The 15,460-nt window shown below is 45.9% G+C and overlaps 1 protein-coding gene across 3 annotated transcripts in view; it reads left to right on the top strand.

The window, feature by feature from the left end:
• The first annotated feature begins 9,937 nt into the window (after positions 1-9,937).
• Positions 9,938-15,460, top strand: part of Dcaf5 (DDB1 and CUL4 associated factor 5) — an 86,927-nt gene continuing 81,404 nt past the window's right edge. The window contains exon 1 of one of the 3 annotated variants that reach the window (XM_051196217.1): positions 9,938-10,260. In XM_051196217.1, coding sequence (XP_051052174.1) covers positions 10,047-10,260 — 214 coding nt within the window. In that variant the 5' untranslated portion in view covers positions 9,938-10,046. The remainder of the gene's footprint in view (positions 10,261-15,460) is intronic. The other 2 variants (XM_051196218.1, XM_051196219.1) reach the window with 2 other exon arrangements.

Raw genomic sequence — 15,460 nt, 5'->3', positions numbered from 1 at the left:
CAATTGCTCCCAAATAACCATACAGGTGGAACACTCCTCCACTGCCAGTGGAAGTGCAAACTTGTACAGCCATTTTGGAGATCAGTATGGTGGTTCCTTGGGAAAATGGGAATCAGTCTACCACAGGACCTGGCAATTCCACTCTTAGGCATATACCCAAATGATACACATCCATGCAACAAGGACATCTGCTCAACTATGTTCATAGCAGCATTATTTGTAATAGCAAGAACCTGGAAGCAACCTAGATGCCCCTCAACTGAAATGAATAAAGAAGATGTGGCACATCTACACAATGGAATACTACTCAGCGGCGGGGGAGGGGGGGTCAATGGATGGAACTTGAAGAAACCATCCTGAGTGAGGTAACCCAGTCACAAAAACAGGAACATGGTATGTACTCACTCATATATGGATTTTAGAGATAGAGCAAAGGACCACCAGCCTATAATTCATACCGCCAGAGAAACTAGGACATAAGGAGGAACCTAAGAGATTCATACGAGGTCAAAGTCCCTCACAGAAGGGGAAAGGAACAAGATCTCCTGAGCATATTTGGAGTGGTGGGGCCAGTGAATGGAGAGGGAGTTAGGAGAAAGAGAAGGGGAGGAGAGGAGAGCATGTGGGACTAGGAAGATTGAGTCAGGGGAGGAATAGATGAGAGGAGAGAGAGAGAGAGAGAGAGAGAGAGAGAGAGAGAGAGAGAGAGAGAGAGAGAGAGATACCATAATAGAGGGAGCCATTATAGGTTTGAAGAGAAAACTGAATCTAGAGAAATGTCCAGAAACCAAAAGGATTACCCCAACTAACACTCTGAGCAACTGTGGAAAGGCTACCTTAAATGCCCTTCCCTCATAATGTGATTGATAACTAACTTAGCTGATGGAAGCAGAAACATACACCCACAGCTAAACACTGAGCCGAGCTCCTGGAATCCAGTTGCAGAGAGGGAGGAGTGATAAGAAAATGGGGTTAAGACCAGGCTACAGAAACCCACAGAGACAGCTGACCTGAACAAGGGGAAGCTCATGGATCCCCAGACTGATAGCTGGGAAACCAGCATTGTACTGACTCAGAACCCCTGAACATGGGTCTCAGTTAGAAGGCCTGAGCAGTCTAAGGGACCTCAGACAGTGGAACCAGGATGTATCCCTGGTACATGAAAGGACTTTGGGAGCACATTCCCTATGGAGGGTTACTCCCTTAGCCTAGAGGCAGGAGGGAGGGCCTAGTCCCTACTCCAAATGACTTGACAAATTTTGTTGATCTCTTCTGGAAGGCATCACCCTCCCTCTGGAGTGGGGGGAAATGTGTTGGAAGGGGGGTCAGGGGGCATGGGAGGGGGAGGGAGGGGAGGAGGGAGGGGAAGGGAACTGGGATAGATATGTAAAATAAGAAAAAATAATAAAAGGAGACTTAATATTAATTATAAATGTTCACCCAATAGCTCAGACTTATTACTACTTAACTCTTACATTTTAAATTAACACATATTTCTTATCTACACTCTGCCATGTGGCTTGATACCTTTTCTCAGTATGGCAAGTTCATCTCCTCCTCTCCATGTCTCCTTATGACTCTTCACACTCCTCCTTCTTCCCAGCATTCTCTTAGTCTGGTTCTCCTACCTAACCTTATCCTGCCTAGGTATAGAGCAGTCAGTTTCTTTATTAAACCCATCACAGTGACATATATTCACATAGTGTAAAGGAATATTTCACAGGCAGTGATTGACAGTGTAACGCTGAAGCTTGGAATAAGGGTATTAAACCAATTCCAAGTTAAGATCCAGTGATGACCAAATATCTTCTCAAACTTCCAGTGCCAATGAACGTTGCTTTTCTCTCCTGCACAGAGGCACTATAACTATCCACAGCACTGAAGGAAAAAATTTTCCAGCTTTATAAAATATTTAAAGTCATGCAGGGTGGTGGTGGTGCACGCCTTTAATCCTAACACTCAGGAGGCAGCATCTCTGAGAGTTTGAGACCAGCATTGTCTACAGAATGAGTTCCAGGACAGGCAGAGCTATACACAGAGAAACCCTGTCCCCGAAAAACAAAACAAAATAAAAAGCATTTAAATTCAAAGTAAAGTATAGGTATAGTACATCTCTGGGAAAGAAGAAAAAAGGAGGAGGACATGTAGATGAAAATGGTGAAGAGTGCTGCATCTGTGGAATTCATTCATTTTCCATATACATTATTGTTCATAATCTGTGGGAATGATGGACTAGCTGACTAATGGCTATGTCTTCAGTGCCAGGGCTAGAGAGAGACAGCATCTTGAATGACTGGGATTCTTATCATAAGACTCATAACTGACCAATAAGAACATAATTTTTTCCACATATGCCGCTGCTTCTCCATAGACAGAATACATGCATCCAGTAATCATGGGTTAAAGATGGAAATGAATTGTCTCTAAATAGCTACTTCCAAGATGTCCACTTGCATTTCTGCAACTTTGTAGGTTTTATGTCAAGGCAGAGAAATGCTTCTGCCTTGAAATAAAACAATTCCCTTGAATAAGAAATTGAGATGCTATATAAACAATTTAGGCTTGGCAGGCCTTAAACCAGCAGTCAAGAAGAAATTGCTTGGCTACTGGGGCAATTGATCCTAATTATGATATTTGGTTTTCTGAGAGAGAGAGAGAGAGAGAGAGAGAGAGAGAGAGAGAGAGAGAGAGAGAGAGAGAGAGAGAGAACGTGTGCAGGCACCTGCTGAGACCAGAAGAGGGACTTGGATCCCCTGGAGCTGGATTTACAGGTGGTTGTGAGCTGTCCAACATGGGTGCTAGAAACAGAACTTGGGGTCTCTGGAGGAACAGCAGGGGTTCTTAATGGTTGGACCATCTCTCTGACCCCAGAGTTTCTGTTGTCTGATGGGAACTGGTACCCAGGTGTCTCTGGAATCAAAGATTCTCTGACCTTGTGTATGCTGTCATGGTCTCTGTGACTTCCTATGTCCGTCACTCCATGTTGAGTCTGGAAGATGCTATTTCCTCCGAGTCATCCACCACCTCTGGCTCTATGATCTTTCTACCTGTGACCTCATGACATACAGAAACAGCTATGCAGCTTCCTTCTCTTAAACTTATGCCCATTTACTTTATGTGTACCTGGGGATGGATACAAGTGCCACACCATGCATGGGAGGTCAGAGGGTAAACTCCAGGAGTCAGTTCTCTCCTTACGCCATTTCAGTCCCAGGAATTGAACTCATGGTCATTCTGAGCCAGAGGGCCTACACTTGGTGAGCCAGCTTGTTGGCCCCCTCTTCTGACTTCTTATGTATATTCAGAAGAAAGAAAAACCTCTCTTGATTCCTTTTTTCTTTTACGTATTCAGCTAGGACTCGAACTTGAGAAGTAATTGGCATCACCTGTGTATAGATACTCTAATTTACTAATAAGTGGAAGTTTCCTCTGCTCACAACGATCATCCCAGGGCTGACAAGACGGCTGAACTGGTAAGAGCACTTGCCACCACACCCAGTGACCTGAATTAGATCCCTAGGACTCACATTGTGGAAGGAGAAAACTGACTCCCACAAGTTGTTTACTTCCCCATGGTTTCACACACACACACACACACACACACACACACACACACACACAGAGAGAGAGAGAGAGAGAGAGAGAGAGAGAGAGAGAGAGAGAGAGAGAGAGAGAGAGACAGTGGATGTAAAGATAATTTTGAAAAAGAATACTCTTTTCTAAATAACTAAAATGGTGTCTCCTCCTTTAAATCTTGCAGTTTTTAAAAAGGGTTTTTTGGTTTGGTTTTTGGTTTTGTTTTGTTTTTATTTTATTATTATTTTTTTATGTGTATGATCACTTTGTTTGCATATAGTCTGTGTACCAGTTTTATGCCTGGTACCATTGGAGGCCAGAAGAGGGCACTGTCAGATGTCCTGGGACTGGAGTTACAGATAGTTGTGAGCTGACAGGTGGATGCTGGGAATGAAATCCTGGTCCTTTCAAAGAGCAATCAGTGCTTTTAACTGCTGACTGCTGAGCCATCTTTCCAGCCACCAGCCCCACCATTCCCCAACCCCCCACCCACCCACCCCAACACACACACACACACACACACACACACACACACACACACACACACACACACGTCTTACTGTGCAGCGCTGGCTGGCCTGAAACTCATAGAGAGCCACCTGTTTCTGCCTCCCTAGTGCTGGGATTAAAGGGTGCTAAACATTTTTTTTTTTTTAATATTGGAAACTGTTTGAACATTCTTATTAACTTTAGGAGAAAGGCAGTAACATGCAAATGTATTAACACAGTGGAGAATGCAGGGGCAAGTAACTAATGGAGCAGGCCAAGGGGAAGACCAAATGGGGAGACCTCAAAATCAGGCAGGTCTCAACTACATGATTCTTGAGGAATGGCAGAGGTCAAGGCTGAGGACAAGGGTTGGAAGTGAGCTTGATCCATGAAGCTTTAAAAAAATTTTTGTTTTGTTTCATTATTTGTTTTGTTTTGTTTTCTTGAGACAGGGTTTCTCTGTGTAACAGCCCTGGCTGTCCTGGCCTCAAACTCAGAGATCTGCCTGCCTCTGCCTCCCAGGTACTGGGATTAAAAGCATGTACCACCATTGCCCAGCGACCGTTTTATAGCATAGATGCTAGCTGATTCTCCCCGAGTAATAGTTTTGGGGAGCCAAGAAGTGATTAATTTTTATAGAAACATAAATCTTACATAGTAGGATTTTTTTTCTTTCTTAGAAGATTTTATTTATTTTTTTTAATCATGTGTGTCTGTGTGTGGGTACATGCACATGATGTCAGTGCTCTCAGAGTCCAGAAGAGGGTGTTGAATGCCCTGGAGCTGGATTTACAGGGAGTTGAGAGCCACTCAGTATAGGTGTTACAAACTGACCTTAGGTCCGCTGCAAGAACAGTGTGTGATCTTAACCGCTGAGCCTCCTCTTCAGCCCCTCATTGCAAGATCATTGCAAAAGCTGTGGTTCTCAACTTGTGGGTTGCAAGCCATTTGGAGGTTGCATATCAGATATTTACACTACCATTCATAACAGCAGCAAAATCACAGTTATGAAGTAGCAACACAATGAAATAATTTTATGGTTTGGGGTCACAACACGAGGAAGGTTGAGAACCCCTGAACTACAGTCATCTACAGAGAGATGCACTGGTTGGTCATGAAGGGATTGGTTTCATCCAGAGCTATGATAAGCGTTTCTTGTCAGGGTATTAAAATAGCTGTCAGGGTCTATAAATAACTTGCACTTTTATAAAAAGTCAAGCATTAACAGTCTGCTGACTTTGTCAATGATAATAAGGCAGTAGTCAGTTGTATCCTACTTTGCAGATACTAAAAAACAATATTTTTACATTCTGTTCCAATGTAGGCTTGGCATTTTGACAAGTGAGAAAACAACTGCTTTTCAAAAGCTGTTTCAAAGGACATTTTGGAAAATGATATTTAGAAGTATTTCCATTATGGTATGTTTTCTATCTATCTTGTTTATTTATTTTTAAAAAATGCTAGGGTGGTCCTGGCTGGTCTGAGGCTGACAAGGTAGAGTACACTGACCCTGAACTTGCCACAATCTTCCTTGTCTCTACTTCTGTTGTGCTGGAATTATCGTTGAAGTCATTTTCCTTTTCGATGATAAATGGGTCATCACGCATGTTGACTCACTTCTGTAATCCTTTAACCTGTGACACTTCAAGGTCAGCCTAGGTTTTGTGGTGAGACCCTGTCTCAAGAACACCCAAAACTCAAATCACCATATATACCATTCATTTCTAAAAGCTTACATATACCTGCATGAAAATAGCCTTATGCAACCCTGTATAATGGTAATTTTTTTTAATGATTATATTTGTGTTGAGGTGTAACATTGCATTCTCAAGGTCTTAGGTCTTGCCAGCGCCAGAGCAGCAAACGGTGGCTTACTCAGTACCTCTACAAAGATCATTATGTCAAAGGCTTTGAGGCCATGGAGACATTGAGACGAGGGCCTAACGGGATGTACTTTAAGCTTCTTGCTTTTCCCCCAGTCAGGGTTTCTCTGTGTAGCCCTGACATCCTGGAACTCTCTTTGTAGACCGGGCTGGCCTCAAACTCAAGAGGTCTGTCTGTCAATGCCTCCTGATGGCTGGGATTAAAGGCATGCACCATTATGCCCTGGAAACGAAATATGAATTCTTGAACTCTTTTTTAAAAATTATTGGGTTTATATAATCTGTGTATGTGTGTGGGGGGACAATTTAATCGAGTCAGTTTCTCCTTCCAACTTTATGGGGCTTTGAGGTTTGAACTGAGGTTGTCAAGCTTTCAACCATTAGGTAGCAAGTGCCTTTACCTGTTGCAACATCTCACCAGTCCAGTATTGTATGTATGTATTAATGTATGTATGTATGTATGTATGTATGTATGTATGTATGTCTCTCTACATATATGTTTTAAAAGATTTATTTTTAGCTGGGCATGGTGTTGCATACTTTTAATCCCAGTACTTGGGAGGCAGAGTTAAGCAGATTTTTGAATTCAAGGCCACCCTGGTCTACAGACTGAGTTCCAGGACAGCCAGGGCTACACAGAGAAGCCCTGTATTGGAAAAAAGAAAACAACACCAAAAAAAAATGTATTTTTATGTCATATGTATAAGTAAGTGCTTTGCCAGCAAGCATTGTCTACACACCATATGCATGCATTGCCTGGGGAGGTCAGAAGAGGGCTTCAAGTTCCTGGGAACTGGAGTTGTAGCTGGTTGTTAGCAGCCATCTGGGTGCTCTGGACTACAGAGCAATCTCTCCAGCCCCCTATAGCTTTAATATAGACAAGTAAATAATGTGGCACTGAAGTTAGGTACTATAGGTAGAATTAATTGGGTAAATACAAATTATAGGATACCCCAGTAATTTTGAATTTCAGATGAACAATGATTACTTAAAAAGTATATCCCTGATGTAAATGCTTTCTCTCCTGCCAGCCAGTTCTCAAATTACCATACAGAGACTTATATTAATTGTAATGCTTGGCTGATAGATAGCTCTGGCTTATTATTAACTAGCTCTTATATTTAAATGAACTCATTTCTATTAATCTATGTATTATTACGTGACTCGTGGCTTTATCTGTCCTCTAGCATCTTTTGGAGGCTGGCTGGTGTCTCTCTCTGACTCTGTCCTCCTTCCCCCAGCAATTCCAGTTGGCTTTCCTGTCTAGCCTTATTCTGCCTTGCTATAGGCCAATCAGCTTTTTTTTTTTTTTTTTTTTAATTAACCAGTGAGAGTAATATGTATTCACAGGGTACAGGAGGGTTATCCCACAGCACTCTAAGATCATGGACTAATACTAAAACACAACTCACCATTCATCTGAAATTCATACTGAACTGATTGAATGCCTTTTATTTTCTCTGACAATCCTGTTTATAGAAATTGGGATAATCCAGAGAAGCTGCAAAGCTCTAGATTCAGTCCCTAAATTTGCCAAAAAAAAAAAAAAAAAAAAAAAAAAGATAATAAATCTGTCCAGAATACCAGTAGGCTATAAAAACTAGGTAATCCTACATCTTTGCTCTAGTTGGTCACTGAACAGTTAGGGAACTTTGCAGCAAAGCCCTAGAATTGGGCTAGCTTGTGACCAGATCCTGAGCTGTTTTTAGGCCGAGGTTTTTCCAGGAGTTGGGGGAAAAGAGAATCATATTTAAAATAGTGGATTAGAGTATGTACTTAAGAGGGGAGAAAAGGGTGTGTCTGACAGTATCGACAGAGTAAAGGCCACTTCAGACACATCATTACTTGGCCTCTCTCCTCTACCCTATGCAAATAAGGCAGGAAGGAATGATGGCTTATTAATTCAAAGGAACCAGAGGTTCCTTTTTAAATGTGTAGTTCAGTGTGTCAAGCAAAGGAACTGAGATGAGAAATAACCTTGCAATGAATGGATAAAACTTTATTGCTGTTATTTTCAGACAGGGTCTCATGTAGCCCAGGCTGACCTTGAACTCCTGATTCTCCTACCTCCACTTCCCAAGTCCTTGGATTACACCTCTGCAGCACTATGTGCATAGGATAAAACTCTTTGTGCTTTTGTTTTTCCAGACAGGATATTAATAAGGACCAGGAGAAACAAATAGGCCGAATAGATGTTTATTAAGAGAGAAATAACTCACAACATAGACAGATGAACACCAGCAGGTTCCTGGTCCCAAGGATGCCTCCGGATGTACTCTTTTTCCCTGTGCTGAGAGCAAGAGAGCTCTCCCAGCTGCCTCCTCAGACTTAGTTCCCCCAGGTAACATCCGCCCCTGTCTCCACCCCCAATGGGAGTGGTCTATGCCACAGGTGAGGACCAGGTGAATATCTCACTGCAACAGGATTTTCCTGTGTAACCTTGGCTGTCCTGGAATTTGCACTGTAGACTAGACTGGCTTTGAACTCACAGAGATAGGCCTGCCTCTGTCTCCCGAGTGCTGGGATTAAAGGCAAGTGTTACCACTGCCCTGCAGGATGACCTTTTAAAAAGAAAGCACTACATGTTTTCCTATTTAGAGGAGTATATTCCATTAGAGCTCTGATTTTTGGATTTGGTGACTTCCTAGTAAGCTTTGAATGTTACAATATGGACTTTCAAATTAACTATTTGCAAAAAGAAATAATTTTGCTTGCTAGGTGACCCTCTTTCTTCCATGTTCATCCCATTTTTATCTTAAGAGTTTCTTTAGTCCATTTTTCACCAGTGGTTGTATTCAACCTCTGGTCCTGAAGATATAATACCTATTAAATCAAAAGGGCAAAACCGACATCTCCCTATTTTAGGAGTTTCTTGGGAAAGCACTACATTGAAAAGGGGACTTTCAACTGTACCTGGTAAAATTCCAGGCACTTACCCAGTTTCCTCACTGAGGTCAACTTGGGGACTCCCATACTACTGAAATGCAGCTACTTCTGGCCTGTATTGTGGCTGCTGGCTAACAGCTGTGCATCCTCAGAGCGCCACACTCCAGACCTTTGGCCTCACCACTACCAATGAAATAAGATACAGCTATGTCCTTATGTTTCTTGTGGCTTGCAAATACATCTGGAACCAATGGACAGAGGACTTTCTCAATTTGATTTTGGTAATTTTCTTTTCACTTTTTTTTTTTGGGGGGGTGTTAGTGCTAGAGGGTGAAACCAGGGTTTGAAGCATGCTAAAAGCCCGGGCTCCACCACAGTGCTACAGGTTCAGTCCCTTCTTTTAACCCCCTTCTCTTTTCACCAACGTTTGTCAAGTGTCCTATCATACTGGACAATTCTGCCTTTTTTTTTTTTTAAACCGATGGGCTGGGGGTGGGGCGGGTGAATTAGAAAACTGAATCGGGGAATAGAAGGGTTCCGATAAATTTTTGGAGGGTGGGGGGGCAGGTGCACTGACAAAAAACAGACAACCTTCTTCCAGACGTCCAGTCCAATTCCGGGTTCCCTCACTTGGACAGGGAGGGGCTGGGCGCCCCAGGAGGCAGGGAGCAGCGCTGGGCGAGCCGCTGGCCCCTCTAAGGGAGGAGGGGGAGCCCGCAGCCCGGCTGCCACTCTGATTGTTACGCGTGTCCAACTTCACAAGAGTGCGGCGCGCCGGGGTGCAGCGGGGCCGCCGTCCAGCGCCAACCGCGGCTCGGCGCGGGCAGCAGCCGCTGCCAGCCACCGCCCGCCGCCACCCGGCAGCCGCCCGCGGGGGAGGGGCGGGCTGGCGCCCGCGTTCTCCGGCCCGGCGGCCGGCGGAAGGGCCCCGCACCGCGGAAGCGCGACCGCAGCTGGAGATCAGCTGCTGGAGGAGGCGGGGAGGCGGAGCCTCGAGGGGAAGGGGAGGGAGGGAGGGAGGGACGCGGCCGTGAGGAAGCCGCGAACGAACGCCGCCGACCGTCTGCACACCTCGCTCCGTCTGCCATGGCTGGTTAAAGGAGCCTCGGGCTGGCCGCGCGCGGGGAGGGACGGGAGGGGAGCGGCGGCCGGGCGTGCGGCCGAGGGAGGGGCGGCGGCGCGAGCGGCGGCGGCGGCGGCGGCGGTTCCAGCATGAAGAGGAGAGCTGGCCTGGGGGGCAGCATGAGGTCAGTGGTGGGCTTCTTGTCCCAGCGGGGCTTGCATGGGGACCCCCTGCTCACTCAGGACTTTCAGAGGAGACGCCTGCGGGGCTGCAGAAACCTCTACAAGAAGGACCTCCTCGGCCACTTCGGCTGTGTCAATGCCATTGAATTCTCCAACAATGGAGGCCAGTGGCTGGTCTCAGGTAAATCAACCCCCTTCCTTCCCCTCCCCGCGCTTCCCGGTCCCCTTTCCGCCGCCCCTTCCCCTTTCCCCGCCACCCGCCTGCTGCCCCGAGCCCCCCACCCCCGCCCTTCTCAACCCCTCTCCAGCGGTGGGAAGATTTGGTGTGAAATTAATACCATTGCAGGGGGAGGGGGAGGGAAGGAGGGAGGGAGGGGAAGGAGAGGATGTCTTCTATAAAAAAAAAAAAAAAAAAAAAAAAAAGACCTAAAATGGTTGACAGGTCCTTAAGGCGCTTTATCCCAAGTGCAAAGTGGTCCCTCCGGATGCCTGCCCCACAAGTGCGGGCCGGGGAGGGGGACGAGGTTACGGCTTCACTAAGTTGGATGGCAAACTCTTCCTCTGCGTAGTTTAAAAGGTGCGGGGGCCACTGGGGGGCCGGCTGGCAGCGGGGACAGGCCGAGCCGCGCCAGAGGCCAAGGAAGCTCGAGTCCCGGTCCTCGGAGTCTTAGAGAAAAAGAGGCCTCGGAGCCCGAGGCCGGCGGTGACAGGGAGGGACGAGCGAGGGGCCAGCAGGGGCCGGGCGGGTGATGACGGGCAGCTGAGGCGTCCCCTCCCCCGGGCTGTCTTGGGGCCCAGTCCCATCTCCCTCCACGCAGTGGTAGCCTCTTCCGCGTCTTGTTTTTATTATGGTTCCGCGCGTGTCGAGGGCTCTGGAGCCCCAGGGACCCCAGCCTGAACTTGGATGTGCTGCTCGAGAGGCAGGGGTTCGGGGCGACCCCTGGGGGACTTGCTGGCGGGAGGCGGGCCCCAGCACCCCGTTCCCCCGCGGCTCCTGTTGCAGGGCTGCTCGCCTTCTCCTCCCCCACCGCCCCCTTCGCCGTTTTAGTTAGGCCTACTTGCCTGCAGACCCCCCCTCCCCCTCCCCCGCCGCCGGGGTGGGGAAAGTGGTGCAATCGAGGCCGGGGCTCCGGCCGGGCGGTGTAGGCCTTGCTCTCCCGGGGCTCCTAGCGACAGGCATCTGAATCGATAGCCTATTGCTCCCGGGGAGGCCCGGCCGGAGCGGTGGCGGCGCCTGCGTACGCGGCGGTCGGGGTCGCCGGCCGCCGCCCGCGCCTCCCTGGGGTCGCGGCCCGGAGCGAGGGTGGGTGGGGCTGGACTCTCGCCGGGGAAGGGGCGGCTCCCAGGAACCGGACTGCGCTGCGAAGGGCCTATACCAGATCGGGCGTTCCCGCTCGCTCGCCCTCCTTCCTCCTCTCCTTTTCCTACGGTGGGAGGGTTGAAGGGGCAGCCCAGCTTTAGACGTGGCGCTTAACTTCACCCAGGTGGATCCCGGAATGGCTTTCTAATTTTGCGTCAGTGGGCCAGCTCTCCAGAAACTTAAGCGATTAAGGCAAAGCATCTGTCTTTGCAAGTAACAGTCGGAAGTGACACCATGAGTATGGTCCAGTTTTTGGGTAGCAGAGATAAGAGAGGTCTGTGATTATTTCTTGATAAACCGGGGATTTTTTCCAGAACTGACCTCACCTTTTCACACTAGATTATTTTCTCTTAGCATAGAGTTTGGACCCTGGGTGACAGCCCCACACCATCCCCAAGAGACCTAATATCTACTTCAAGGCAGACCCTACATTAAAAAAAAAATCTCCCTTCCACACACAAGGGCGTAGAATTTTATCTAATAAATTTCAAGTACAAAAATGGAGAAAGACCCCTTTAAAGGCTTTTTCTGGGTTAGTAATACAACTCTCTCCTGAGACTAATATATTACGACAGAGAGGCTGCCAGTCAGTTTACTCACTGAATGAGGGACTCTGAGGATATTCTTTGAGCTAATTAATCATAACCGATACACATAGCCCCAGCTTAACACACTTTAGATACAAGCTTGAAATGTAATATTCATACCGTAAAGTTATCCCAGTCAAAGTTAATGCATTTTACACCTTTTTGGCTTATTTTTTGAGATGGGTTTTCTATGTAGCCCTGACTTCCCTGGAACTCAATCTGTAAACCAGGCTGGCCTCAAACTCAAAAGATTTGCTTGCCTCTGCCTACTGAGTGCTGAAATTAAAGGCATACTCAATCACTGTCCAGTGCATTTTTCACTTAATCTTAGCCAAAAGGCAGGGAGGTATTGGTTAATACATTTTTTTTTTTTTTTAAAGACCAGAAGGACCACTGAGCTATATGTACTTTCAGCATTATTTCGTGATCCTTTCCTTGAGCACCTCTGTTTTGGAGACAGTCTTGTTGTGTAGCCCATGCCTTTTTCTGTATCCTCTATATTGTAGTTGAACCCCATTATCTCTAGTCTTGGCCAGTTTATTTCTTTTTATTTTTGAGAGTGAGTCTGTAGTTCAGGAGGGTCTGAACTCTGTATGCCACCAAGGATGACATTGAACTCCTAACCCTGCTACCTTGACCTCCCAGGTGCTGAGCTTCCTCCCTCCCTCCCTCCCTCCCTCCCTCCCTCCCTCCTTTCCACCCTTCCTTCCTTCCTCTCTCCCTCCCTTCCTCCCTCCCTCCCTCCCTTTCTTCCATGGTGACAGGGTCTCACACTTCTCCCAGGCTATTGTAGAAGTCACATTGAAGTTCTGACTGGCTCCAGGTGCCTCAGCCTCTACAGTGCTGGGATTGTAGGTGTGAGCCTTAATGCCAGACTCTTACCTTCAGTTTACTGTAGAAAAGGAGTACTTTTCTACATAGGGTCAGGCTCTGGTTTTTAGGTATCAATTTACTTTTCTGGTCCTGAGTTCATCCCTCTCTATCAGTTAATACTTCCGGGGTTCCAGCCTGCCTGCCCTCCCCAGTCCCCATTCTTGTGTGTGTGTGTGTGTGTGTGTGTGTGTGTGTGTACTTCCGGGGTTCCAGCCTGCCTGCCCTCCCCAGTCCCCATTCTTCCGTGTGTGTGTGTGTGTGTGTGTGTGTGTGTGTGTGTGTGTTTCAATCTACTCCTGCCCTTGTTCTTGGTCTATTGCCCCTTCCAGTTTGACTCAGACATTTATTCCCAGAACACAAGTTTTTGTTAAGAGCAATTCACCTTCCATTATTCGTACACAGCTTGTGTTGACACAGAGTTCTTCCTGCTTGCTTTTGACAAGGAAGCCCTCTTGGGGATTCATAATACACCGTAACTTGTTAAAGCTAATTAAAAAATATGTTTTCCCCTGAGAAGTCCTTCAGTGATCTTCTCACGTTTAAAACTATTTGAAGTGTTGTATTTTCATGCGCTTTTTTCTTCTTTTGCTCTCATAACTCAGGCTAGTATGGAGTACGTACTGACTCAGTACGAAGCCAATGTGACTCAGTGAACTCCTTGATCCTCCTGATTCCACCTCATAGGTGCTGAGATTACAGGCAGGAGAACCCTCCCATCACTGTCCCTTATTGACAATTATCATCAGAGGGGTTAATCACATCCTAGTGTGAGACTAGTGCATCTATTCCCAATAAGTCACATAGTACAGTGGCATCAGACTCTAGGATGGTAATTAGAGTTCTTTTGTGCATGTTGTTTTTGTGTCTTGTTGGGATTGGTGAAAGCCCTTAGAGAGTGGGGATACCTCTGTCAGACTGTCTCTAGTTAATTGTTTTCATTTGCCAATAGTTTGGGCAGGCCTACACTTTTTGTAACTATTACACAGGATTTTATAGAATTAAGACCTAGGACAAAAATATGTGTGTGATTCCTGTGTCCTATTAAAGTATTATTTACTTAAGGATACATCCTGTCCTAACAGCTGTCTTCCAGGGTACAGTGAGGCTTGCAGATAGTAAATGGAGAGGAAATCAGGACCACAATAGGTGTTCTACTATGACAGCAAGGGAGAGAATGGTGATGCTTTGAATTATTTGATACTTTATTTTTTAAATTTTTATTTATTTGTCTTGTGTATATAGTTGGTTTGTCTGCATATGTCTATGTCTGGTGCCATGGAAACTCCTCATATTGGAGTTACTGATGGTTGTGAGCCACCATGTCATACTGGAAATTGAACCCAAGTGCCCTGGAAGAGCAGCCATCTTTCCAGTCTTATTTGACACTTTTAAGTTGTGAAAACTGGCCATGGTGGCACACACTTGAAATTCCATCCACTTTGGAGGTTAAAGCAGAAGCCTGGAAGTGGCCAGTGTGGGTATAATTTAGCAAGAGCCTGTATTTTTTTAAAAATGCTTAGTTGTATGTGTAGAGTGATTGACCCAGTTTCCAAGGCTCTCTGTCCAATTCTCCCAATCTGGGGTTTACACACATACTCCTTAAAGTTCTGATCTTCTCTTTCCATTTCCCCAGTGCTAGGATTACAGGTGTGTAATTACAGGCTGTTTTTAAGGAAAATCGGGATATTTTCATTAAAAAAGTTACTTTTGTTATTCTTTGTCACTGACCAAAAACAAACAAACAAACAAAAAAAACCCCACTACCAACAACAAAACAAAAAAGCCAAACAAATAAACAGTGTCCTATGATACCTACCATGGAAGCAATGTGATATCATGGCATGACATGTAATTATTTTGCTAGGCTACTTAAACCTGTGACCTTAGGATACTAAGCCTCTCTGTACTGTTTTCCTGGTCTATACAATGGGACTACCAGGGACTACGAGAAGGGTTGTAAGCCAAGTATATGTTAGGTACTTAATAGCAAAGCAAACATCTCATAATAAAAACTGTTGGTTTTCTTAACTTTTTTGGTGCTTATATGGTGCTGTTCTACACTGTTGGTAATAGACCTGTGCAAGTTGGGCAGACAGTATGGTTTTGTGACTTTTGTTGCTATCATACTGTATTCCACGCAAGTGCTCTACCACTGAGCTATATACTTAGCCTGTAGTGGATTTTGTTTTGTGTTGTTTTGTTTTGAGACAGAGTCTTACCATGTAGCCTTGCCTGGCCTTGAACTCATTACTCAGTCCAGGTTGTCCTTGAATTCAGGATCCACTCAACTCTGCCTCCTGAGTACTGGGGTTAAAGGTATGCATGCCCAGCAGCTCTAAAAGTATTTTTGAGATATCTCTCTCTCAGGCTGGCCTAAAACTCTGCATCCTTTTGCCTTGGCAAAATGCTGGGATTACAAGCGTGTCTAGTTTTACGACTTTGTGACATGAGGCAATGTAACATGGAAAACACCTGGGTTAGGGTGAGGTGTGATCTGAAATTGGAAGTCTTAGCAGTCACAGATTGTGTGTATTTAGGTAAATTGCTTCACTCTTCATAAA

This window comes from Phodopus roborovskii, unplaced genomic scaffold, assembly GCF_943737965.1.
Source record: "Phodopus roborovskii unplaced genomic scaffold, PHOROB, whole genome shotgun sequence".
In the NCBI taxonomy this organism is placed as follows: domain Eukaryota; kingdom Metazoa; phylum Chordata; class Mammalia; order Rodentia; family Cricetidae; genus Phodopus; species Phodopus roborovskii.
Note: the sequence above shows the minus strand (reverse complement) of the source record. Positions and strands in the feature narration are given on the sequence as shown.